Source organism: Tachyglossus aculeatus, chromosome 22 (assembly GCF_015852505.1).
Source record: "Tachyglossus aculeatus isolate mTacAcu1 chromosome 22, mTacAcu1.pri, whole genome shotgun sequence".
Lineage (NCBI taxonomy): Eukaryota > Metazoa > Chordata > Mammalia > Monotremata > Tachyglossidae > Tachyglossus > Tachyglossus aculeatus.
This window is the reverse complement of record NC_052087.1, coordinates 53293191-53317936: the sequence shown is the minus strand read 5'-3', so window position 1 is coordinate 53317936 and position 24746 is coordinate 53293191. Positions and strand designations below refer to the sequence as shown.

General features: G+C 47.5%; 1 protein-coding gene across 1 annotated transcript in view; it reads left to right on the top strand.

The window, feature by feature from the left end:
- The first annotated feature begins 325 nt into the window (after positions 1-325).
- The window catches only part of LMNTD2 (lamin tail domain containing 2), a 46243-nt gene continuing 21822 nt past the window's right edge, over positions 326-24746 (top strand). The window contains exons 1-7 of the mRNA XM_038765375.1: positions 326-363; positions 5038-5273; positions 9979-10137; positions 13587-13662; positions 15925-16107; positions 22250-22342; positions 22459-22544. Of these exons, the coding sequence (XP_038621303.1) occupies positions 5038-5273; positions 9979-10137; positions 13587-13662; positions 15925-16107; positions 22250-22342; positions 22459-22544 (833 nt within the window). The 5' untranslated portion in view covers positions 326-363. The remainder of the gene's footprint in view (positions 364-5037; positions 5274-9978; positions 10138-13586; positions 13663-15924; positions 16108-22249; positions 22343-22458; positions 22545-24746) is intronic.

Below are 24746 nucleotides of genomic sequence, written 5' to 3'. Positions count from 1 at the left end.
TTGTAGCCTCCCCAGCGCTTTGCACATAGTAAGCGCTTAACAAATGCCATTATTAGTAGTAGTAGTATTAATATTGCGGTAGTGTCGTCTCCCAAGCGCTCAGTCCAGTGCTCTGCACACGGTAAGCGCTCAATAAATGTGATCGACTTCTTCCGGCCTTCCCGCCGACATTCGGCCCGCAAGGCCCCCGGCCCAAATTGCTGCTGGAGTTGGGGGTGGGTTTGCCCCCCATCCCCGCAGCCCTCCGGTAACCATGGCAATGGTAACCAAGGTAACCAAGGAAATGGTAACCAAGGTAACCAAGGAATCCCCCCTGCCCCCCAACACTGGGGAGGAGCAGAGACCAACAACCCCCCACGGCCGGTGAGTTGGGGGCAGGCGGGCAGGGGAAGTTGGAACCGGCCACCCGATCAATCCCTGGTGTGTACTGAACACTTTCATTCATTCATTCCATCGTACTTATTGAGCGCTTCCTGTGTGCAGAGCACTGGACTAAGCGCTTGGGAAGTCCAAGTTGGCAACACAGAGAGACGGTCCCTACCCAACAGCGGGCTCACAGTCTAGAAACACTTTTATAATCATCATTAATAATGATGGTATCTGGTAAGCGCTCACTAGTTGACAAGCAGCGTGGCTCAGTGGAAAGAGCCCGGGCTTGGGAGTCAGAGGTCGTGGGTGCAGATCCTGGCTCCGCCAATTCATTCATTCATATTTATTGAGCGCTTACTGTGTGCAGAGCACTGGACTAAGCGCTTGGGAAGTACACGTCGGCGACATAGAGAGACGGTCCCTACCCAACAATGGGCTCACAGTCTAGAAGGGGGAGACGGACAACAAAACAAAACATGTGGACAGGTGTCAAGTCGTCAGAATAAATAGAATTAAAGCTAAATGCACAGCATTATTATTATTATTATTGTCAACTGTGTGACTTTGGGCAAGTCACTTCACTTCTCTGGGCCTCAGTGACCTCATCTGGAAAATGGGAGATGAAGACTGTGAGCCCCCCGTGGGACAACCTGATCACCTTGTAACCTCCCCAGCGCTTAGAACAGTGCTATGAACCAGCTGTTGGGTAGGGACCATCTCTATTTGTTGCCAACTTGTACTTCCCAAGCACTTAGTCCAGTGCTCTGCACACAGTAAGCGCTCAATAAATACAATTGAATGAATGAATGAAAGTAAGTGCTTAATAAATGCCATTATTATTATTCTTTTATTATTATTATTATTATTATTCTCTGTGCCTCAGTTACCTTGTCTGCCAAATGGGGATGAAGACTGAACCCCCCGTGGGACAACCTGATCACCTTGTAACCTCCCCAGCGCTTAGAACAGTGCTTGGCACATAGTATTTTATTAATTAATTAATTAATTTATTTATTTATTTATTTATAGTATTTATTTATTTTACTTGTACATGTCTATTCTATTTATTTTATTTTGTTAGTGTGTTTTGTTTTGTTCTCTGTCTCCCCCTTCTAGACTGTGAGCCCACTGTTGGGTAGGGACCGTCTCTCTATGTTGCCAACTTGGACTTCCCAAGCGCTTAGTACAGTGCTCTGCACACAGTAAGCGCTCAATAAATACAATTGATTGATTGATTGATAGTAAGCACGCCATCATCAAATGCATCATCAAATGCCATCATCAAAGCCCCACATGGGATGACCTGAGGACCTCATATCTCCCCCAGCGCTTAGAACAGTGCTTGGCACATAGTAAGCGCTTAACAAATACCATTATCATCATCATCCATGCGGGAATGTCAGCCCGGCTTTGGGCCTCAGTTTCTCTGTCTGTGCAAGGACCCTCAAGGCAGCTGCGGGGAGTTGCGGGGGAGGGGGCTGTCAGGCCAAGGGAGCTATGGAGACCCGAACCCAGATCAGGGTGGCCCAGAGGAGGCTGTGGAAGATGGTATTTATTGAGCGCTTATATTCATTCATTCAGTCGTATTTATTGAGCGCTTACTGTGTCGGGAACACGGTACTAAGCTGCTGGGAGAGGGTGATAGAACAGTAAATGGAAAGATTCCCTGCCCACAACAAGCTTATGGTCTAGAGGGGGAGATAAACACTAATAATAATAATAATAATAGCATTTATTAAGCGCTTACTATGTGCAAAGCACTGTTCGAAGCACTGGGTTATAAATAAATGAATAGATAATTGAATAACAAATAAATAGTGTGCTTAGAGTGCTTCAAGGAAGCAGCGTGGCTCAGTGGAAAGAGCCCCGGCTTTGGAGTCAGAGGTCATGGGTTCTAATCCCGGCTCTGCCACATGTCTGCTGTGTGACCTTGGGCAAGTCACTTCACTTCTCTGAGCCTCAGTTACCTCATCTGTAAAATGGGGATTAAGACTGTGAGCCCCACATGGGACAACCTGATCACCTTGTATCCCCCCCCAGCGCTTAGAACAGTGCTTTGCACATAGTAAGCGCTTAACAAATGCCATCATTATTATTATTATTATTACAGCTTACAGTGTGCAGGGCATTGGACTAAACGCTTGGAAAGTCCAATACATGAGGAGCTTGAATAATAATAATAATGATGATGGTATTTGTTTAGCGCTTACTATGTGCGAAGCGCATTTCTAAGCACTGGGGGAGATACAAGGTGATCAGGTTGTCCCACGGGGGGGCTCACAGTCTTCATCCCCATTTTCCAGATGAGGTCACTGAGGCCCAGAGAAGTGAAGTGACTTGCCCAAAGTCACACAGCTGACAATAATAATAATAATGGCATTTGTTAAGCGCTTACTATGTGCCAACCACTGTTCTAAGCGCTGGGGAGGTTACAAGGTGATCAGGTTGTCCCACGGGGGGCTCACAGTCTTCATCCCCATTTTCCAGATGAGGGAATTGAGGCCCAGAGAAGTGAAGTGACTTGCCCAAAGTCACACAGCTGACAATAATAATAATGATAATAATAAAGATGGCATTTGTTAAGCGCTTACTATGTGCCAACCACTGTTCTAAGCGCTGGGGAGGTTGCAAGGTAATCAGGTTGCCCCACGGGGGGGCTCACAGTCTTCATCCCCATTTTACAGATGAGGGAATTGAGGCCCAGAGAAGTGAAGTGACTTGCCCAAAGTCACCCAGCAGACAAGTGGTGGAGCCGGGATTTGAACCCGTGACCTCTGACTCCCAAGCCTGGGCTCTACCCATTGAGCCATGCTGCTTCTCCAGCGTTCAGAGCCCGGAACCAGAGAACTGGGTCTCCCTGGGTGGCACAGATCTGGCCAGCCTCCTCTCCCCCCACCCCACTGTCCAGCCCCTTCCCCCAAATAATAATAATAATAATGGCATTTATTAAGTGCTTACTACGTGCAAAGCACTGTTCTAAGCGCTAGGGAAGTTACAAGGTGATCAGGTTGTCCCACAGGGGGCTCACAGTCTTCATCCCCATTTTCCAGATGAGGAAACCGAGGCCCAGAGAAGTGAAGTGACTTGGCCAAAGTCACACAGCTGACAATTGGCGGAGCCGGGATTTGAACCCGTGACCTCTGACTCCAAAGCCCGGGCTCTTTCCATTGAACCACACTGCTTCTCTAAAATTCATTCATTCATTCACTAGTATTTATTGAGCACTTACTGTGTGCAGAGCACTGTACTAACCGCTTGGGAAGTACAAGTTGGCAACATATAGAGATGGTCCCTACCCAACAACAGGCTCACAGTCTAGAAGAATAATAATGATGGTATTTATTAAGCATTTACTATGTGCAAAGCACTGTTCTAAGCGCTGGGGAGGTTACAAGGTGATCAGGTTGTCCCATGGGGGGCTCACAGTCTTCACCCCCATTGTAAAGATGAGGGAACCGAGGCCCAGAGAAATGAAGTGACTTGCCCAAAGTCACAAAGCTGACAATTGGGGGAGCCGGGATTTGAACCCATGACCTCTGACTCCAAAGCCCGGGCTCTTTCCCTGGAGCCACGCTGCTTCTCTAAAATTCATTCATTCATTCAATCGTACTTATTGAACACTTACTGTGTGCAGAGCACTGTACTAAGTGCTTGGGAAGTACAAGTTGGCAACATATAGAGACGGTCCCTACACAACAACGGGCTCACAGTCTAGAAGAATAATAATGATGGCATTTATTAAGCACTTATTATGTGCAAAGCACTGTTCCAAGCGCTGGGGAGGATACAAGGTGATCAGGTTGTCCCACGTGGGGCTCACAGTCTTCACCCCCATTTTCCAGATGAGGGAACTGAGGCCCAGAGAAGTGAAGTATATATATGTATATATGTTTGTACATATTTATTACTCTATTTATTTATTTATTTTACTTGCACATATCTATTCTATTTATTTTATATTGTTAGTATGTTTGATTTTGTTCTCTGTCTCCCCCTATTAGACTGTGAGCCCACTGTTGGGTAGGGACTGTCTCTATATGTTGCCAACTTGTACTTCCCAAGCGCTTAATACAGATAAATAAATAAACAAACAAACAAACAAACAAATAAATAAATAAATAAATAAATAGAGTAATATATATGTACAAACATATATACATTATTATTAGCAGTGTGGCTCAGTTGAAAAGAGCATGGGCTTTGGAGTCAGAGGTCATGGGTTCAAATCCCAGCTCCACCAGTTGTCAGCTGTGTGACTTTGGGCTAGTCACTTCACTTCTCTGGGCCTCAGTTCCCTCATCTGTAAAATTGGGGTTAAGACGGTGAGCCCCCCGTGGGACAACCCAATCATCATCATCATCAATCGCATTTATTGAGCGCTTACTATGTGCAGAGCACTGTACTAAGCGCTTGGGAAGTACAAATTGGCAACATACAGAGACAGTCCCTACCCAACAGTGGGCTCACAGTCTAAAAACCCAATCACCTTGTATCCTCCCCAGCGCTTAGAATAGTGCTTTGCACATAGTAAGCGCTTAATAAATGCCATTATTATTATTATTATCATTAGCCCAGGCTCCTCTCCCAAGCGCTTAGTCCACACCGACAGATCCGATGGGTTGGGTGATGGCTGTCGCAGCTGGTCCCTTCTCCCACCTCTGCCCGCAGATGGCCAAGCCCGTCCCCAGCGCCCGGCCGCCTTCGCCACCGGCCGGAGAGCCGGGGCGGGCAGAGGCCGATGCCAGCGGGCAGGAGGAGGCCTCCCCGGGCGACGGGCCGGAAAACGAGTCCGTGCTCTGGCAGTCCATGGAGTTGAGCGGGGAACCCGGCAAGGACGAGACCCTCCCGCCCCTCGGACCGGGCCAGGCCGAAGAGGACTCCCGTCACCCGGACGGCGACCTCCAGTACGTGACCCGGTTTCAATCAATCAATCAATCAATCAATCAATCGTATTTATTGAGCGCTTACTGTGTGCAGAGCACTGTACTAAGCGCTTGGAAAGTACAAGTTGGCAACATAGAGAGACAGTCCCTACCCAACAGTGGGCTCCCAGTCCCTCTGCCTGACTTCCCTCCGAAGGTCATCCCGGCCTTCCCCCTATCCAGGCCCCGATCAATCCATCGATCGTATCTCTTGAGCGCGTACTATCAATCAATCGTATTTATTCAATCAATCAATCATATTTATTGAGCGCTTACTGTGTGCAGAGCACTGGACTAAGCTCTTGGGAATCAATCAATCAATCAATCATATTTATTGAGCGCTTACTGTGTGCAGAGCACTGGACTAAGCGCTTGGGAAGGACAAGTGGGCAACATATAGAGACAGTCCCGACCCAACAGTGGGCTCCCAGTCTAAAAGGGGGAGACAGAGAACAAAACCAAACATACTAACAAAATGAAATAAATAGAATAGATATGTACAAGTAAAATAAATAAATAGAGTAATAAATATGTACAAACATATATACATATATACAGGTGCCGTGGGGAAGGGAAGGAGGTAAGATGGGGGGGGGATGGAGAGGGGGACGAGGGGGGAGGAAGGAAGGGGCTGAGTGTGGGAAGGCCTCCTGGAGGAGGTGAGCTCTCAGTAGGGCCTTGAAGGGAGGAAGAGAGCGAGCTTGGCGGATGGGCAGAGGGAGGGAATCAATCAATCAATCAATCATATTTATTGAGCGCTTACTGTGTGCAGAGCACTGGACTAAGCGCTTGGGAAGTACAAGTTGGCAACACATAGAGACGATCCCTACCCATTGAGCGCTTACTGTGTGCAGAGCACTGGACTAAGCGCTTGGGAAGTCCAAGTTGCGGTCCCTACCCAACAGCGGGCTCACAGTTGAGAAGGGGGAGACAGGGAACACAACAAACGTATTAACAAAATAAAATAAATAGAATAGATATGTACAAGTAAAATAAATAAATAAATAGCGTACTGTGAGCGGAGCGTCATCATCACCATCAATCGTATTTACTGAGCGCTTACTGTGTGCAGGGCACTGTACTAAGCACTTGGGAAGTACAAGTTGGCAACATATAGAGATGGTCCCTACTCAACAGTGGGCTCACAGTCTAAAAGGGGGAGACAGAGAACAAAACCAAACATACTAACAAAATAAAATAAATAGAATAGCTATGTACAGGTAAAATAAATAAATAAACAGATAGAGTAACAAGTATGTACAAACATATATACATATATCCAGGTGCTGTGGGGAAGGGAAGGAGGTAAAATGGGGGGGATGGAGTCACTTAACTTCTCTGAGTCTCAGTTCCCTCATCTGGAAAATGGGGATTAAGACTATGAGCCCCGGGTGGGACAACCTGAACCTCCCCAGTGCTTAGAACGGTGCCTTGCCCATAGTAAGCGCTTAATAAATGCTATTATTATCCAGAGCTTTGCACATAGTGAGTGCTTAATAAATGCCATACTTAAAAAAAAGTGGAGGTGGCAGGATTAGAACCCATGACCTCTGACTCCCAAGCTCGCCCTCTTTCCGCTGAGCCATGCTACTTCTCGTAGCAATAATCAAATCAATCATATTTATTGAGCGCTTACTGTGTGCAGAGCACTGTACCAAGCGCTTGGGAAGTACAGGTTGGCAACATGTAGAGACGGGCCCTACCCAACAGTGGGCTCAAAGTCACTTAACTTCTCTGGGCCTCAGTGACCTCACCTGCAAAATGGGAACTAAAACTGTGAGCCCCCTGTGGGACAACCTGATAATAATAATAATAATAATAATAATGGCATTTATTAAGCACTTACTATGTGGAAAGCACAGTTCTAAGCGCTGGGGAGGTTACAAGGTGATCAGGTTGGCATTTGTTAAGCACTTATCAATCAATCAATCACTCGTATTTATTGAGCGCTTACTATGTGCAGAGCACTGTACTAAGCGCTTGGGAAGTACAAATTGGCATCACATAGAGACAGTCCCTACCCAACAGTGGGCTCACAGTCTAAAAGGGGGAGACAGAGAACAGAACCAAACATACCAACAAAATAAAATAAGTAGGATAGAAATGTACAAGTAAAATAAATAAATAAATAAATAAATAAATAAATAGAGTAATAAATATGTGCAACCGTATATACATATATACAGGTGCTGTGGGGAAGGGAAGGAGGTGAGACGGGGGGATGGAGAGGGGGACGAGGGGGAGAGGAAAGAAGGGGCTCAGTCTGGGAAGGCCTCCTGGAGGAGGTGAGCTCTCAGCAGGGCCTTGAAGGGAGGAAGAGAGCTAGCTTGGCGGAGGGGCAGAGGGAGGGCATTCCAGGCCCGGGGGAGGACGTGGGCCGGGGGTCGATGGCGGGACAGGCGAGAGCGAGGTACGGTGAGGAGATTAGTGGTGGAGGAGCGGAGGGTGCGGGCTGGGCAGGAGAAGGACAGAAGGGAGGTGAGGTAGGAGGGGGCGAGGGGATGGATGGACACCCTTGAAGCCCAGGGTGAGGAGTTTCTGCCTGATGCGCAGATTGATCGGTAGCCATTGGAGGTTTTTGAGGAGGGGAGTAATATGTCCAGAGCGCTTCTGGACAAAGATAATCCGGGCAGCAGCATGAAGTATGGATTGAAGTGGAGAGACACACGAGGATGGGAGATCAGAGAGAAGGCTAGTGCAGTAGTCCAGACGGGATAGGATGAGAGCTTGAACGAGCAGGGTAGCGGTTTGGATGGAGAGGAAAGGGCGGATCTTGGCAATGTTGCGGAGCTGAGACCGGCAGGTTTTGGTGACGGCTTGGATGTGAGGGGTGAATGAGAGAGCGGAGTCGAGGATGACACCAAGGTTGCGGGCTTGTGAGACGGGAAGGATGGTAGTGCCGTCAACAGAGATGGGAAAGTCAGGGAGAGGACAAGGTTTGGGAGGGAAGACAAGGAGCTCGGTCTTCGACATGTTGAGCTTTAAGTGGCGGGCGGACATCCAGATGGAGATGTCCTGAAGGCAGGAGGAGATGCGAGCCTGGAGGGAGGGGGAGAGAGCAGGGGCAGAGATGGAGATCTGGGGGTCATCAGCGTACAGATGATAGTTGAAGCCGTGGGAGCGAATGAGGTCACCAAGGGAGTGAGTGTAGATTGAGAACAGAAGGGGACCAAGCACTGAACCTTGGGGAACCCCCACAGTAAGAGGATGGGAGCGGGAGGAGGAGCCTGTAAAAGGGACTGAGAAAGAACGACCGGAGAGATAAGAGGAGAACCAGGAGAGGACGGAGTCTGTGAAGCCAAGGTCAGATAGCGTGTTGAGGAGAAGGGGGTGGGCCACAGTGTCAAAGGCAGCTGAGAGGTCGAGGAGGATTAGGACAGAGTAGGAGCCGTTGGATTTGGCAAGCAGGAGGTCATTGGTGACCTTTGAGAGCGCAAAGCACTTACTATGTGCAAAGCACTGTTCTAAGCGCTGGGGGGGATACAAAGTGATCAGGTTGTCCCGTGTAGGGTTCATAGTCTTAATCCCCATTTTACAGATGAGGTAACTGAGGCTCAGAGAAGTTAAGTGACTTGCCCAAGGTCACACAGCAGACATGTGGCAGAGTTGGGATTCGAACCCATGACCTCTGACCGCAAAGCCCATGCTCTTTCCACTGAGCCACGCTGCTTCTCTTGTCCCATGGGGGGGCTCACAGTCTTAATCCCCATTTTACAGATGAGGGAACTGAGGCCCAGAGAAGTGAAGTGACTCGCCCAAAGTCACCCAGCTGACAATTGGTGGAGCCGGGATTTGAACCCATGACCTCTGACTCCAAAGCCCGGGCTCTTTCCACTGAGCCACGCTGCTTCTCTGATCGCCTTGTAACCTCCCCAGTGCTTAGAACAGAATAGGAAGCGCTTAATAAATGCCATCATTATTGTTATTGTTATAATAATAACAATCTATTTCCCCCTTCTAGACTGTGAGCCCACTGTTGGGTAGGGACCGTCTCTGTATGTTGCCAACTTGGACTTCCCAAGCGCTTAGTCCAGTGCTCTGCACACAGTAAGTGCTCAATAAATATGATTGATTAATTGATTGATAATATAATATAGTAATAGATCGTATTATAATATGTAATTATTACGTATACTTATTATCATCATCAATCATATTTATTGAGCACTTACTATGTGCAGAGCACTGTACTAAGCGCTTGGGAAGTACAAATTGGCAACATTATACGTATTATTACGTATAATTACGTATAATTACATAATATTGTGATATAATACGATAACCAGACGCATTCCCCGCTTGCGACGAGCGTCCGGTCTTCGACCCCCAAAGGGCGGGAAAGATGCCAACTGGGGGTGGCAGCGGCAGATGGGGGGGATTGGGGGGATGATGGGGAGGGGGCAGCATCCTTGAGAAGCAGCGTGGCTCAGTGGCAAGACCCCGGGCTTTGGAGTCAGAGGTCATGGGTTCGAATTCCGACTCCGCCAATTGTCAGCTGTGTGACTGTGGGCAAGTCACTTCACTTCTCTGGGCCTCAGTTCCCTCATCTGGAAAATGAGGATGAAGACTGGGAGCCCCACACAGGACAACCTGATCACCTTGTAACCTCCCCAGCGCTTAGAACAGTGCTTTGCACATAGTAAACGCTTAATAAATGCCATCATTAGGGGGCACGGTGCCGTTGCAGACCCCCTCTGGACGCCCGGACCCTGCGGCTTCTCCTTCGGCAGAAAGATCTGGAGCTTCGGGCTTTGCGCCAGGCGGCCCGGAGGAGGCCGGAGGCCCAACTGTCGGGCATCTTGCGGGCCCTGGTCAACCAGCACGGCCAAGAAGGGGTCCAGCGGAGGTGGGTGCCCCCCGTCCCCCTCGAAACCCGCCCGCAGCCCACCCTGTGCCCCCGGGCACGGCCCAGGCTGACCGCGCTCACCCTCGTCCAGGGCGGCCCAGCCCGGGCCCCATCCTTCTAGACCGTGAGCCCGCTGTTGGGTAGGGACCGTCTCTAGATGTTGTCAACTTGGACTTCCCGAGCGCTTAGTCCTGTGCTCTGCACACAGTAAGCGCTCAATAAGTACGATTGAATGACTGATGAATGAATGAATGAATTTTATTTGTACATATTTATTCTATTTATTTTATTTTGTTAATATGTTTGGTTTTGTTGTCTGTCTCCCCCTTCTAGACTGTGAGCCCGCTGTTGGGTAGGGACCGTCTCTAGATGTTGCCAACTTGGACTTCCCAAGTGCTTAGTCCAGTGCTCTGCACACAATAAGCGCTCAATAAATACGATTGAATGAATGAATGAATGAATTTTATTTGTACATATTTGTTCTATTTATTTTATTTTGTTAATATGTTTTGTTTTGTTGTCTGTCTCCCCCTTCTCGACTGTGAGCCCACTGTTGGGTAAGGACCGTCTCCAGATGTTGCCAACTTGGACTTCCCAAGTGCTTAGTCCAGTGCTCTGCACACAGTAAGCGCTCAATAAATACTATTGACTGAAAGAATGAATGAATGAATTTTATTTGTACATATTTATTCTATTTATTTTATTTTGTGAATATGTTTTGTTTTGTTGTCTGTCTCCCCCTTCTCGACTGTGAGCCCACTGTTGGGTAGGGACCGTCTCTAGATGTTGCCAACTTGGACTTCCCAAGCACTTAGTCCAGTGCCCTGCACACAGTAAGCGCTCAATAAATACGATTGACTGACTGACTGACTGACTGAATGAATGAATTTTATTTGTACATATTTATTCTATTTATTTTATTTTGTGAATATGTTTTGTTTTGTTGTCTGTCTCCTCCTTCTAGACTGTGAGCCCGCTGTTGCATAGGGACTGTCTCTAGATGTTGCCAACTTGTACTTCCCAAGCGCTTTGTCCAGTGCTCTGCACACAGTAAGTGCTCAATAAATACTTCTAGACTGTGAGCACACTGTTGAGTAGAGGCTGTCTCTAGATGTTGCCAACTTGGACCTCCCAAGCGCTTAGTACAGTGCTCTGCACACAGTAAGCGCTCAATAAATATGATTGATTGATTGATTGATTGATTGACCTCTGACCTCCGGCCCCCTTCTTCTTCCCTGGTTCATTCATTCAATCATTCAGTTGCATTTATTGAGCGCTTACTGTGTGCATTCATTCATTCAAGAAGCAGCTTGGCTCGGTGGAAAGAGCCCGGGCTTTGGAGTCAGAGGTGAGGGGTTCGCATCCCGACTCCACCACGTCTTCTGTGTGTCCTCGGGCAAAGTCACTTAACTTCTAGCCTGTGAGTCCACTGTTGGGTAGGGACCGTCTCTATATGTTGCCAACTTGGACTTCCCAAGCGCTTAGTACAGTGCTCTGCACACAGTAAGCGCTCAATAAATACGATTGATTGATTCTCTGAGCCTCAGTTACCTCATCTGTAAAATGGGGACTAAGGCTGGGAGCCCCACATGGGACAACTTGATCACCTTGTATCCCCCACAGGGCTTAGAACAGTGCTCTGCACATAGTAAGCGCTTAGCAAATCCCATCATTATTATTCAATCATATTTATTAAGCGCTTACTGTGTGCACAGCACTGGACTAAGTGCTTGGGAAGTACAAGTTGGCAACATCTAGAGAGGGTCCCTACCCAACAGCGGGCTCACAGTCTAGAAGGGGGAGACAGACGACAAGACAAAACATATTCGCAAAATAAAATAAATAGAATAAATATGTACAAATAAAATAATTAAATAAATAGAGTAATCAATCCGTACAAACGTATATACATATATACAGGCGCTGTGGGGAGGGGAAGGAGGTAAGGTGGGGAGGAAGGGGAGAGGAAGGGGCAACACTGGTTCATTCATTCATTCATTTGATCGTATTTATTGAGCACTTACTGTGTGTAGAGCACTGGACTAAGTGCTTGTGGAGTCCAAGTTGGCAACATCTAGAGACAGTCCCTACCCAACAGTGGGTTCACAATTTAGAAGGGGGAGACAGACAACAAGACAAAACATATTCACAAATTAAAATAAATAGAATATGTAAAAGTAAAATAAATAAATAGAGTAATCAATCTGTACAAACGTATATATACATATATACAGGCACTGTGGGGAGAGGAAGGAGGTAAGGTGGGGAGGAAGGGGAGAGGAAGGGGCAACACTGGTTCATTCATTCATTCATTCAATCGTATTTATTGAGCGCTTACTGTGTGCAGAGCACTGGACTAAGCGCTTGGGGAGTCCAAGTTGGCAACATCTAGAGACGGCCCCTACCCAACAGCGGGCTCACAGTCTAGAATGAATGAATGAATGAATCAATCATATTTATTGAGCGCTTACTGTGTGCAGAGCACTGTATGAAGCGCTTGGGAAGTCCAAGTTGGCAACATCTAGAGACGGTCCCTACCCAACAGCGGGCTCACAGTCTAGAAGTGGGAGACGGACAACAAGACAAAACATATTCACAAGATAAAATAAATAGAATATGTACAAGTAAAATAAATAGAGTAATCAATCTGTACAAACATATATACATATATACAGGTGGTGTGTAGAGGGGAAGGAGGTAAGGTGGGGAGGAAGGGGAGAGGAAGGGGTAACACTGGTTCATTCATTCATTCATTCAATCGTATTTATTGAGCGCTTACTGTGTGCAGAGCATTGGACTAAGCGCTTGGGAAGTCCAATTCAGCAAAATCTAGAGACGGTCCCTGACCAACAGCAGGCTCACAGTCTAGAATGTATGAATGAATCAATCAATCATATTTATTGAGCGCTTACTGTGTGCAGAGCACTGTACGAAGCGCTTGGGAAGTCCAAGTTGGCAACATCTAGAGACAGTCCCTACCCAACAGCGGGCTCACAGTCTAGAAATGGGAGACGGACAACAAGACAAAACATATTCACAAGATAAAATAAATAAAATATGTACAAGTAAAATAAATAGAGTAATCAATACGTACAAACATATATACAGGTGGTGTGGAGAGGGGAAGGAGGTAAGGTGGGGAGGAAGGGGAGAGGAAGGGGTAACACTGGTTCATTCATTCATTCATTCAATCGTATTTATTGAGCGCTTACTGTGTGCAGAGCACTGGACTAAGCGCTTGGGAAGTCCAATTCGGCAACATCTAGAGACGGTCCCTGCCCAACAGCGGGCTCACAGTCTAGAAGGGGGAGACGGGGAACAAAACAAAACATATTCACAAAATAAAATAAATAGAATATGTACAAATAAAATAAATAAATAGAGTAATAAATACGTACATACATATATACATATATGGTTGCCTGTGTGTGCCCCCCACCACCTCCCAGGTTAATCGAGGCTCTTCAGAAGCAGGTGGAAGAACTCAAGGCACGGCTGGAGGCGCAGAGGATGCAACATGGCAAGGTGGGGAGCGGGGCCAGCCTCCGGCTAACTCGGGACCTCGCCGACTGGAAGGGTCGGAAATTCATTCGATCGTATTTATTGAGCGCTTACTGTGGGCAGAGCACTGGACTAAGCGCCTGGGAAGTCCAAGTCGGCAACATCTAGAAACGGTCCCTACCCAACAGCGGGCTCACGGTCTAGAAGGGGGAGACGGGGAACAAAACAGAACATATTGACAGAATAAAATAAATAGAATAAATATGTACGAGTTAAATAAATAAATAAATGGATTCATGGACCTGAGCGCTGGACTAATAATAATAATAACGGTGGTTGTCTGTCTCCCCCTTCAAGACTGTGAGACCGCTGTTGAGCCCCCTCCTTCCCCTCCCCATCCTCATCCCCCTGCCTTACCTCCTTCCCTTCCCCACAGCACCCGGATATATGTATATATGTTTGTACGGATTTATTACTCTATTTATTTATTTATTTTACTTGTACATATTTATTCTACTTATTTTATTTTGTTGATATGTTTTCTTTTGTTGTCTGTCTCCCCCTTCCCGACTGTGAGCCCGCTATTGGGTAGGGACCGTCTCTAGATGTTGCCAACTTGGACTTCCCAAGCGCTTAGTCCAGTGCTCTGCCCACAGTAAGCACTCAATAAATACAATTGAATGAATGAATGTTGGGTAGGGACCGTCTCTATACGTTGCCAACTTGGACTTCCCAAGCGCTTAGTACAGTGCTCTGCACACAGTAAGCACTCAATAAATACGATTGAATGAATAAATGAATGAACCAGTGTTGCCCCTTCCTCTCCCCTTCCTCTCCTCATCCCCCCGACCTTACCTCCTTCCCTTCCCCACAGCACCCGGATATATGTATATATGTTTGTACAGATTTATTACTCTATTTATTTGTTTATTTTACTTGTACATATTTATTCTACTTATTTTATTTTGTTGATATGTTTTCTTTTGTTGTCTGTCTCCCCCTTCCCGACTGTGAGCCCACTGTTGGGTAGGGACCATCTCTATATGTTGCCAACTTGGACTTCCCAAGCGCTTAGTCCAGTGCTCTGCAAACAGTAAGCGCTCAATAAATACAATTGAATGAATGAATGAATGTTGGGTAGGGACCATCTCTATATGTTGCCAACTTGGACTTCCCAAGCGCTTAGTACAGTGCTCTGCACACAGTAAGCGCTCAATAAATATGATTGATTGAAGGGAGGAAGAGAGCTAGTTTGCCGGATGTGCAGAGGGAGGGCATTCCGGGTGAGGGTGAAGAAGCCATTGCAGAGTGGGCATTTGAAGATGGTAGTTGAGGAGGGAAGGAGGGATGGGGTGAGAGCTTTTCTAAGGTGCGAAGGAATGGGGTTGTGGGGATGGAGAAGGAGAGAAGGAGGGATGGGGTGAGAGTTTTTCTAAGGTGTGAAGGAATGGGGTTGCGGGGATGGAGAAGGAGGGAAGGAGGGATGGGGTGAGAGTTTTTCTAAGGTGCGAAGGAATGGGGTTGCGGGGATGGAGAAGGAGAGAAGGAGGGGTGGGGTGAGAGTTTTTCTAAGTTGCGAAGGAATGGGGTTGTGGGGATGGGGAAGGAAAGAAGGAGGGATGGGGTGAGAGTTATTCTAAGGTGCGAAGGAATGGGGTTGCAAGGATGGAGAAGGAGGGAAGGGGGGATGGGGTGAGAGTTTTTCTAAGGTGCGAAGGAATGGGGTTGCGGGGATGGAGAAGGAGAGAAGGAGGGGTGGGGTGAGAGTTTTTCTAAGATGCGAAGGAATGGGGTTGCAGGGATGGAGAAGGAGGGAAGGAGGGATGGGATGAGAGTTTTTCTAAGGTGCGAAGGAATGGGGTTGCGGGGATGGAGAAGGAGAGATGGGGTGAGAGTTTTTCTAAGGTGCGAAGGAATGGGGTTGCGGGGATGGAGAAGGAGGGAAGGAGGGATGGGGTGAGAGTTTTTCTAAGGTGCGAAGGAATGGGGTTGCGGGGATGGAGAAGGAGGGAAGGAGGGATGGGGTGAGAGTTTTTCTAAGGTGCGAAGGAATGGGGTTGCGGGGATGGAGAAGGAAAGAAGGAGGGATGGGCTGAGTTTTTCTAAGGTGCGAAGGAATGGGGTTGCAAGGATGGAGAAAGAGGGAAGGAGGGATGGGGTGAGAGTTTTTCTAAGGTGCAAAGGAATGGGGTTGTGGGATGGAGAAGGAGAGAAGGGAGGTGAGGGAGGAGGGGGCGAGGGCTTTAAAGCCAGAAGTGAGACGGTCCCTTCCCACCCCCCTGGCAGGAGAAGGAGCATCTGAAGGAGCTTCTGGCCTGCTCGGAGCGACTGGTGCAGAGGCTGGAAGAGGAGCTACAGCAGCTGGAGGTGACCTGCCTCCTGCACCTGGCCCGCGACCTGTCCGGAGGATGGCAGACCCGCTCCTCCTGGGTCGGCCGGACCCTGCGCTCCCAGACGGGCAGCGTCGAGGTGAGGGCCGCCCACCCCGGACCACCCCCTTTCCAGCTTGGAGGCATCCTCCTCGTTCGTCCAGCCGATTTCCTGGGCGCTTACTGTGTGCACAGCGCCGGACTGAGCGCTTGGGACGGTCCGTCTCCCCGCTTCTAGGCCGTGAGCCCGTTGTCGGGTAGGGACCGTCTCTCTCTGTGGCCGATTTGGACTTTGGAGCGCACACAGTCAGCGCTCAATAAGCTCAATAAATGCTCAGTAAGCGCTCCAGTGCTTAGAACAGGGCTTTGCACATAGTAAGTTCATTCATTCATTCAATTATCGAGTGCTTATTGTGTGCACAGCACTGGACTAAGCGCTTGAAGTGCTTAACAAATGCCATTATTATTATTATTATTATTATTATTACTAAATATGATTGAATGAATGAATATAACAGACACATTCCCCACTCAGTAAGCGCTCAGGCGCTCCAGCGCTTAGAACAGTGCTTTGCACATAGTAAGTTCATTCATTCATTCAATTATTGAGTGCTTATTGTGTGCAGAGCACTGGACTAAGCGCTTGAAATGCTTAACAAATGCCATCATTATTATTATTATTATTACTAAATAAGATTGAATGAATGAATATAACAGACACATTCCCCACTCAGAAAGTGCTCAAGCGCTCCAGAGCTTAGAACAGTGCTTTGCACATAGTAAGTTCATTCATTCATTCAATTATCAAGTGCTTATTGTGTGCAGAGCACTGGACTAAGCGCTTGAAGTGCTTAACAAATGTCATCATTGTTATTATTATTATTACTAAATACGATCGAGTGAATGAATATAAAAGACATATTCCCCACTCAGTAAGTGCTCAAGCGCTTCAGCGCTTAGAACAGTGCTTTGCACATAGTAAGTTCATTCATTCATTCCATTATCGAGTGCTTATTGTGTGCAGAGCACTGGACTAAGCTCTTGAAGTGCTTAACGAATGCCATTATTATTATTATTATTATCACTAAATACGATTGAATGAATGAATATAACAAACACATTTCCCACTCAGTAAGCACTCAAGCGCTCCAGCGCTTAGAACAGTGCTTTGCACATAGTAAGTTCATTCATTCATTCAATTATCAAGTGCTTATTGTGTGCAGAGCACTGGACTAAGCACTTGAAGTGCTTAACAAATGCCACTATTATTATTATTATTATTACTAAATACGATTGAATGAATGAATATAACAGACACGTTCCCCACTCAGTAAGCGCTCAAGCGCTCCAGCGTTTAGAACAGTGCTTTGCACATAGTACGTTCATTCATTCATTTATCGAGTGCTTACTGTGTGCAGAGCATTGGACTAAGCGCTTGAAGTGCTTAACAAATGCCATCATTATTATTATTATTATTACTAAATACGATTGAATGAATGAATATAACAGATGCATTTCCCGCCCACAATAATAATAATGATGATGATGGTATTTGTTAAGCACTTACTATGTGCCAAGCACTGTTCTGAGCGCTGGGGGAGATGCAAGGTAATCAGGTGGTCCCACACGGGGCTCACGGCGCTCTGCACACAGTCAGCGTTCAATAAGCTGAATAAATGCTCAGTAAGCGCTCCAGTGCTTAGAACAGGGCTTTGCACATAGTAAGTTCATTCATTCAATCGTATTTATTGAGCGCTTACTGTGTGCAGAGCACTGGACTAAGCGCTTGAAGTGCTCAACGAATGCCGTTATCATTATTATTATTACTAAATACGATTGAATGAATGAATATAACAGACACATTCCCCACTCAGTAAGCGCTCAAGCGCTCCAGCGCTTAGAACAGTGCTTTGCACATAGTACATTCATTCATTCAATCATCGAGTGCTTACTGTGTGCAGAGCACTGGACTAAGCACTTGAAGTGCTTAACAAATGCCATTATTATTATTAGTAATAATAATAAATATGATTGAATGAATGAATATAAAAGATGCATTCCCTGCCCACAATAATAATAATGATGATGATGGTATTTGTTAAGTGCTTACTATGTGCCAAGCCCTATTCTGAGCACTGGGGGAGATGCAACGTGATCAGATTGTCCCACACGGGGCTCACAGTCTTCATCCCCATTTTATAGATGAGGGAACTGAGGCCCAGAGAAGTGAAGTGAGTTGCCCACGGTCACAGAGCAGACAGGCGGTGGAGCTGGGATTAGAACCCATGGTTCTACTACTAATAATAATAATAGCATTTATTAAGCGCTTACTAGGTGCAAAGCACTGTTCTAAGCACTGGGGAGGTTACAAGGAGATCAGGTTGTCCCACGGGGGGCTCCCAGTCTTTATCCCCATTTTTACAGATGAGGGAACTGAGGCACAGAGAAGTGAAGTGACTTGCCCAAAGTCACAGGTTCAGAAGGTCATGGGTTCTAATCCTGTGTCCACCACCTGTCTCTTCAGTGGAACGAGCCCGGGCTTTGGAGTCAGAGGTCATGGGTTCAAATCCCGGCTCCGCCAATTGTCAGCTGGGTGACTTTGGGCAAGTCACTTCACTTCTCTGGGCCTCAGTTCCCTCATCTGGAAAATGGGGATGAAGACTGTGAGCCTCCCGTGGGACAACCTGATCACCTTGTAACCTCCCCAGCGCTTAGAACAGTACTTGGCACACAGCAGACACTTAATAAATGCCACCCTTATTATTAGTAGTAGTAGTAGTAGTATCACACAGTAAGTGCTTAACAAATACCACAATCATTATTAAGGAAGGAAGTCGTCATCCTCGTTATCGTTATCCTTCTCTGGTATTTATTCATTCATTCAATCGTATTTATTGAGCGCTTACTGTGTGCAGAGCACTGTACTACATGCTTATACCTTATGTGATAATCCCGGCACGGCCGCTCACCGGCCGGGCGGCCTTGGGCGAGTCTCTTCGCTTCTCTGGGGCCTCGGTGACTTTATCATTCATTCATTCATTCAATCGTATTTATTGAGCGCTTACTGGGGGCAGAGCACCGTACTAAGCGCTTGGGAAGTCCAAGTTGGCAACATCTAGAGACGGTTCCTACCCAACAGTAGGCTCGCAGTCTAGGAGGGGAGGACAGACAACAAAACAAAACAAAGGAGAATGAAGACTGGGCGCCCCATGGAAGGATAGAGACTGGGCCCAACCCAATGACCTTGTGTCCAACTGGGGACAATCAATCAATCAATTGTATTTATTGAGCGCTTACTGTGTGTGGAGCACTGTACTAAGCGCTTGGGAAGCACAAGTTGGTGACACATAGAGACGGTCCCTACGCAACAGTGGGGTGCCCGGCACATAGTAAATGCTTAACGAATAGCAGGATGACCATTATGAGGACGATGATAACCAATCAATCAATCAATCAATCAATCATATTTATTGAGCGCTTACTGTGTGCAGAGCACTGTACTAAGCGCTTGGGAAGTACAAGTTGGCAACATATAGAGACAGTCCCTACCCAACAGTGGGCTGCCCGGCACATAGTAAATGCTTAACGAATAGCAGGATGACCATTATGAGGACGATGATAATCAATCAATCAATCAATCAATCAATCGTATTTATTGAGCGCTTACTATGTGCAGAGCACTGTACTAAGCGCTTGGGAAGTACAAATTGGCATCACATAGAGACAGTCCCTACCCAACAGTGGGCTCACAGTCTAAAAGGGGGAGACAGAGAACAGAACCAAACATACCAACAAAATAAAATAAGTAGGATAGAAATGTACAAGTAAAATAAATAAATAAATAGATAAATAGAGTAATAAATATGTACAACCATATATACATATATACAGGTGCTGTGGGGAAGGGAAGGAGGTAAGACGGGAGGATGGAGAGGGGGACGAGGGGGAGAGGAAAGAAGGGGCTCAGTCTGGGAAGGCCTCCTGGAGGAGGTGAGCTCTCAGCAGGGCCTTGAAGGGAGGAAGAGAGCGAGCTTGGCGGATGGGCAGAGGGAGGGCATTCCAGGCCCGGGGGATGACATGGGCCGGGGGTCGATGGCGGGACAGGCGAGAGCGAGGTACAGTGAGGAGATTAGTGGTGGAGGAGCGGAGGGTGCGGGCTGGGCAGTAGAAGGAGAGAAGGGAGGTGAGGTAGGAGGGGGCGAGGTGATGGACAGCCTTGAAGCCCAGGGTGAGGAGTTTCTGCTTGATGCGCAGATTGATCGGTAGCCATTGGAGGTTTTTGAGGAGGGGAGTAATATGTCCAGAGCGTTTCTGGACAAAGATAATCCGGGCAGCAGCATGAAGTATGGATTGAAGTGGGGAGAGACACGAGGATGGGAGATCAGAGAGAAGGCTGATGCAGTAGTCCAGACGGGATAGGATGAGAGCTTGAACGAGCAGGGTAGCGGTTTGGATGGAGAAGAAAGGGCCGATCTTGGCAATGTTGCGGAGCCGAGACCGGCAGGTTTTGGTGACGGCTTGGATGTGAGGGGTGAATGAGAGAGCGGAGTCGAGGATGACACCAAGGTTGCGGGCTTGTGAGACGGGAAGGATGGTAGTGCCGTCAACAGAGATGGGAAAGTCAGGGAGAGGACAAGGTTTGGGAGGGAAGACAAGGAGCTCAGTCTTCGACATGTTGAGCTTTAGGTGGCGGGCGGACATCCAGATGGAGATGTCCTGAAGGCAGGAGGAGATGCGAGCCTGGAGGGAGGGGGAGAGAGCAGGGGCAGAGATGGAGATCTGGGTGTCATCAGCGTAGAGGTGATAGTTGAAGCCGTGGGAGCGAATGAGGTCACCAAGGGAGTGAGTGTAGATTGAGAACAGAAGGGGACCAAGCACTGAACCTTGGGGAACCCCCACAGTAAGAGGATGGGAGGGGGAGGAGGAGCCTGCAAAAGAGACTGAGAAAGAACGACCGGAGAGATAAGAGGAGAACCAGGAGAGGACGGAGTCTGTGAAGCCAAGGTCAGATAACGTGTTGAGGAGAAGGGGGTGGGCCACAGTGTCAAAGGCAGCTGAGAGGTCGAGGAGGATTAGGACAGAGTATGAGCCGTTGGATTTGGCAAGCAGGAGGTCATTGGTGACCTTTGAGAGGGCAGTTTCTGTGGAATGAAGGGGACGGAAGCCAGACTGGAGGGGGTCGAGGAGAGAGTTGTTGTTGAGGAATTCTAGGCAGCGCGTGTAGACAACTCGTTCAAGGAGTTGAAGGAGTTCAAGGATAACCAATCAATCAATCAATCAATTGTATTTATTGAGCACTTACTGTGTGCAGAGCACTGTACTAAGCGCTTGGGAAGTACAAGTTGGCGACACATAGAGACGGTCCCTACCCAACAGTGGGTCACCCCCCGGGCCCGGAATGCCCCCAATCCCTCTGCCCATCTGCCAAGCTCGCTCTCTTCCTCCCTTAAAGGCCCTGCTGAGAGCTCACCTCCTCCAGGAGGCCTTCCCAGACTGAGCCCCTTCCTTCCTCTCCCCCTTGTCCCTCTCTCCATCCCCCCCATCTTACCTCCTTCCCTTCCCCACAGCACCTGTCTATATGTATATATGTTTGTACATATTTATTACTCTATTTATTTATTTATTTATTTATTTTATTTGTACATATCTATTCTATTTATTTTATTTTGTTAGTATGTTTGGTTTTGTTCTCTGTCTCCCCCTTTTAGACTGTGAGCCCGCTGTTGGGTAGGGACTGTCTCTATATGTTGCCAATTTGTACTTCCCAAGCGCTTAGTACAGTGCTCTGCACATAGTAAGCGCTCAATAAATACGATTGATGATGATGATGATGATGGGCTGCCCGGCACATAGTAAATGCTTCTAGACTGTGAGCCCGCTGTTGGGTAGGGACCATCTCTAGATGTTGCCGACTTGGACTTCCCAAGCGCTTAGTCCAGTGCCCTGCACACAGTCAGCGCTCAATAAACACGATTGATTGATTAACGAATAGCAGGATGACCATCATGAGGACGACGATCGTGCCGATGACTACTCCGTGCCAAGCCCCGCGATGGCCGGGGGGTCTCCGTGGGCAGCACGTGGGCAGGACGCCCACCCGTCGTGGCCCGGCCTGTCCGGTCCCCCACCCCCCGGATGGACCGGACTCGCCCTCTTCCACCCTGGGCGACCCGGGGTGGGTCCCCTCCCGGGGGGACGTGCCCGGGCCGACCTCTGACCTCTGACCCCGGCGGTGGCGGCAGATCCTGACGGCCGAGGCCCTGGCTGAGCAAGACAGCAACATCTCCCTGCGCCGCATCAGCAAACAGCGGGACTTCTCGGCCTTCAGAGAGGAGGTGAAGCCCCCCGGCCCCCGTCCGGCCCGGCGAGGGGAAGGGAGGGACTGTCCTGGACGCCCTCCCCACCCCTCGTGCCCCATCGACAGGCCTGTCTCTCTTCCCTTTCCCCCCAGGGACTCAACCCCGATGACCTGAACAGGTTGCTGGCCCTGTATTACCCTCACACGTACAGAAACGAAGCGTCCAGCTCGGAGTCCAGGTGGACAACTGACCCCCTCCCCGCCCCTCACCCCCACAGGGCTCCTGGCGGCGTCCCCCCCATCTTCGCCCCACCAGGACCATCCTGAACGGCAGTCGCTTCACTTCTAGACTGTGAGCCCACTGTTGGGTAGGGACCATCTCTATATGTTGCCAACTTGGACTTCCCAAGCGCTTAGTCCAGTGCTCTGCACACAGTAAGCACTCAATAAATACGATTGATTGATTGATTCACTTCTCCCTTCAAGGCCCTACTGAGAGCTCACCTCCTCCAGGAGGCCTTCCCACACTGAGCCCCCTCCTTCCTCTCCCCCTCCTCCCCCTCTCCATCCCCCCCATCTTACCTCCTTCCCTTCCCCACAGCACCTGTATAGATGTATTTGTACAGATTTATTACTCTATTAATTTATTTATTTTACTTGTACATATCTATTCTATTTATTTTATTTTGTCAGTGTGTTTGGTTTTGTTGTCTGTCTCCCCCTTTTAGACTGTGAGCCCACTGTTGGGTAGGGACCGTCTCTAGATGTTGCCAACTTGGACTTCCCAAGCGCTTAGTCCAGTGCTCTGCACACAGTAAGCGCTCAATAAATACGATTGATTGATTGATTCACTTCTCCCTTCAAGGCCCTACTGAGAGCTCACCTCCTCCAGGAGGCCTTCCCACACTGAGCCCCCTCCTTCCTCTCCCCCTCGTCCCCCTCTCCATCCCCCCATCTTACCTCCTTCCCTTCCCCACAGCACCTATATATATATGTATATATGTTTGTACAGATTTATTACTCAATTTATTTATTTTACTTGTACATATCTATTCTATTTATTTTATTTAGTTAATATGTTTGGTTTTGTTCTCTGTCTCCCCCTTCTAGACTGTGAGCCCACTGTTGGGTAGGGACCGTCTCTATATGTTGCCAACTTGGACTTCCCAAGCGCTTAGTACAGCGCTCTGCACACAGTAAGCACTCAATAAGTATGATTGATTGATTGATTGATTCACTTCTCCCTCCAAGGCCCTACTGAGAGCTCACCTCCTCCAGGAGGCCTTCCCACACTGAGCCCCCTCCTTACATAGTAAGCGTTTAATAAATACCATCAGTGCTTGGAACATAGTAAGCGCTTAACAAATGCCATCATTATTTAGAACAATGCTTGGCACATAGTAAGCGTTTAATAAATACCAACAGTGCTTGGAACATAGTAAGCGTTTAATAAATACCAACAGTGCTTGGAACGTAGTAAGCGCTTAACAAATGCCATCATTTACAACAATGCTTGGCACATAGTAAGCGCTTAACAAATGCCATCATTATTTAGAACAACGCTTGGCACATAGTAAGCGTTTAATAAATACCAACAGTGCTTGGCACATAGTAAGCGCTTAACAAATGCCATCATTATTTAGAACAATGCTTGGCACATAGTAAGCATTTAATAAATATCAACAGTGCTTGGAACATAGTAAGTGCTTAATCAATCAATCAATCAATCGTATTTATTGAGCGCTTACTGTGTGCACAGCACTGTACTAAGCGCTTGGGAAGTACAAGCTGGCAACATATAGAGACAGTCCCTACCCAACAGTGGGCTCACGCTTAACAAATGCCATCATTTAGAACAATGCTTGGCACATAGTAAGCGCTTAACAAATGCCATCATTATTTAGAACAATGCTTGGCACATAGTAAGCGCTTAACAAATGCCATCATTATTTAGAACAACGCTTGGCACATAGTAAGCGTTTAAGAAATACCAACAGTGCTTGGAACATAGTAAGCGCTTAACAAATGCCATCATTATTTAGAACAACGCTTGGCACATAGTAAGCATTTAATAAATACCAACAGTGCTTGGAACATAGTAAGCACTTTCAGTCAATCAATCAATCATATTTATTGAGCGCTTTCTGTGTGCAAAGCACTGTACTAAGCGCTTGGGAAGTCCAAGTTGGCAACATATAGAGACAGTCCCTACCCAACAGTGGGCTCACGATTAACAAATGCCATCATTGAGAACAATGCTTGGCACATAGTAAGCGCTTAACAAATGCCATCATTATTTAGAACAGCGCTTGGCACATAGTAAGCATTTAATAAATACCAACAGTGCTTGGAACATATTAAGCGCTTAACAAATGCCATCATTATTTAGAACAACCCTTGGCACATAGTAAGCATTTAATAAATACCAACAGTGCTTGGAA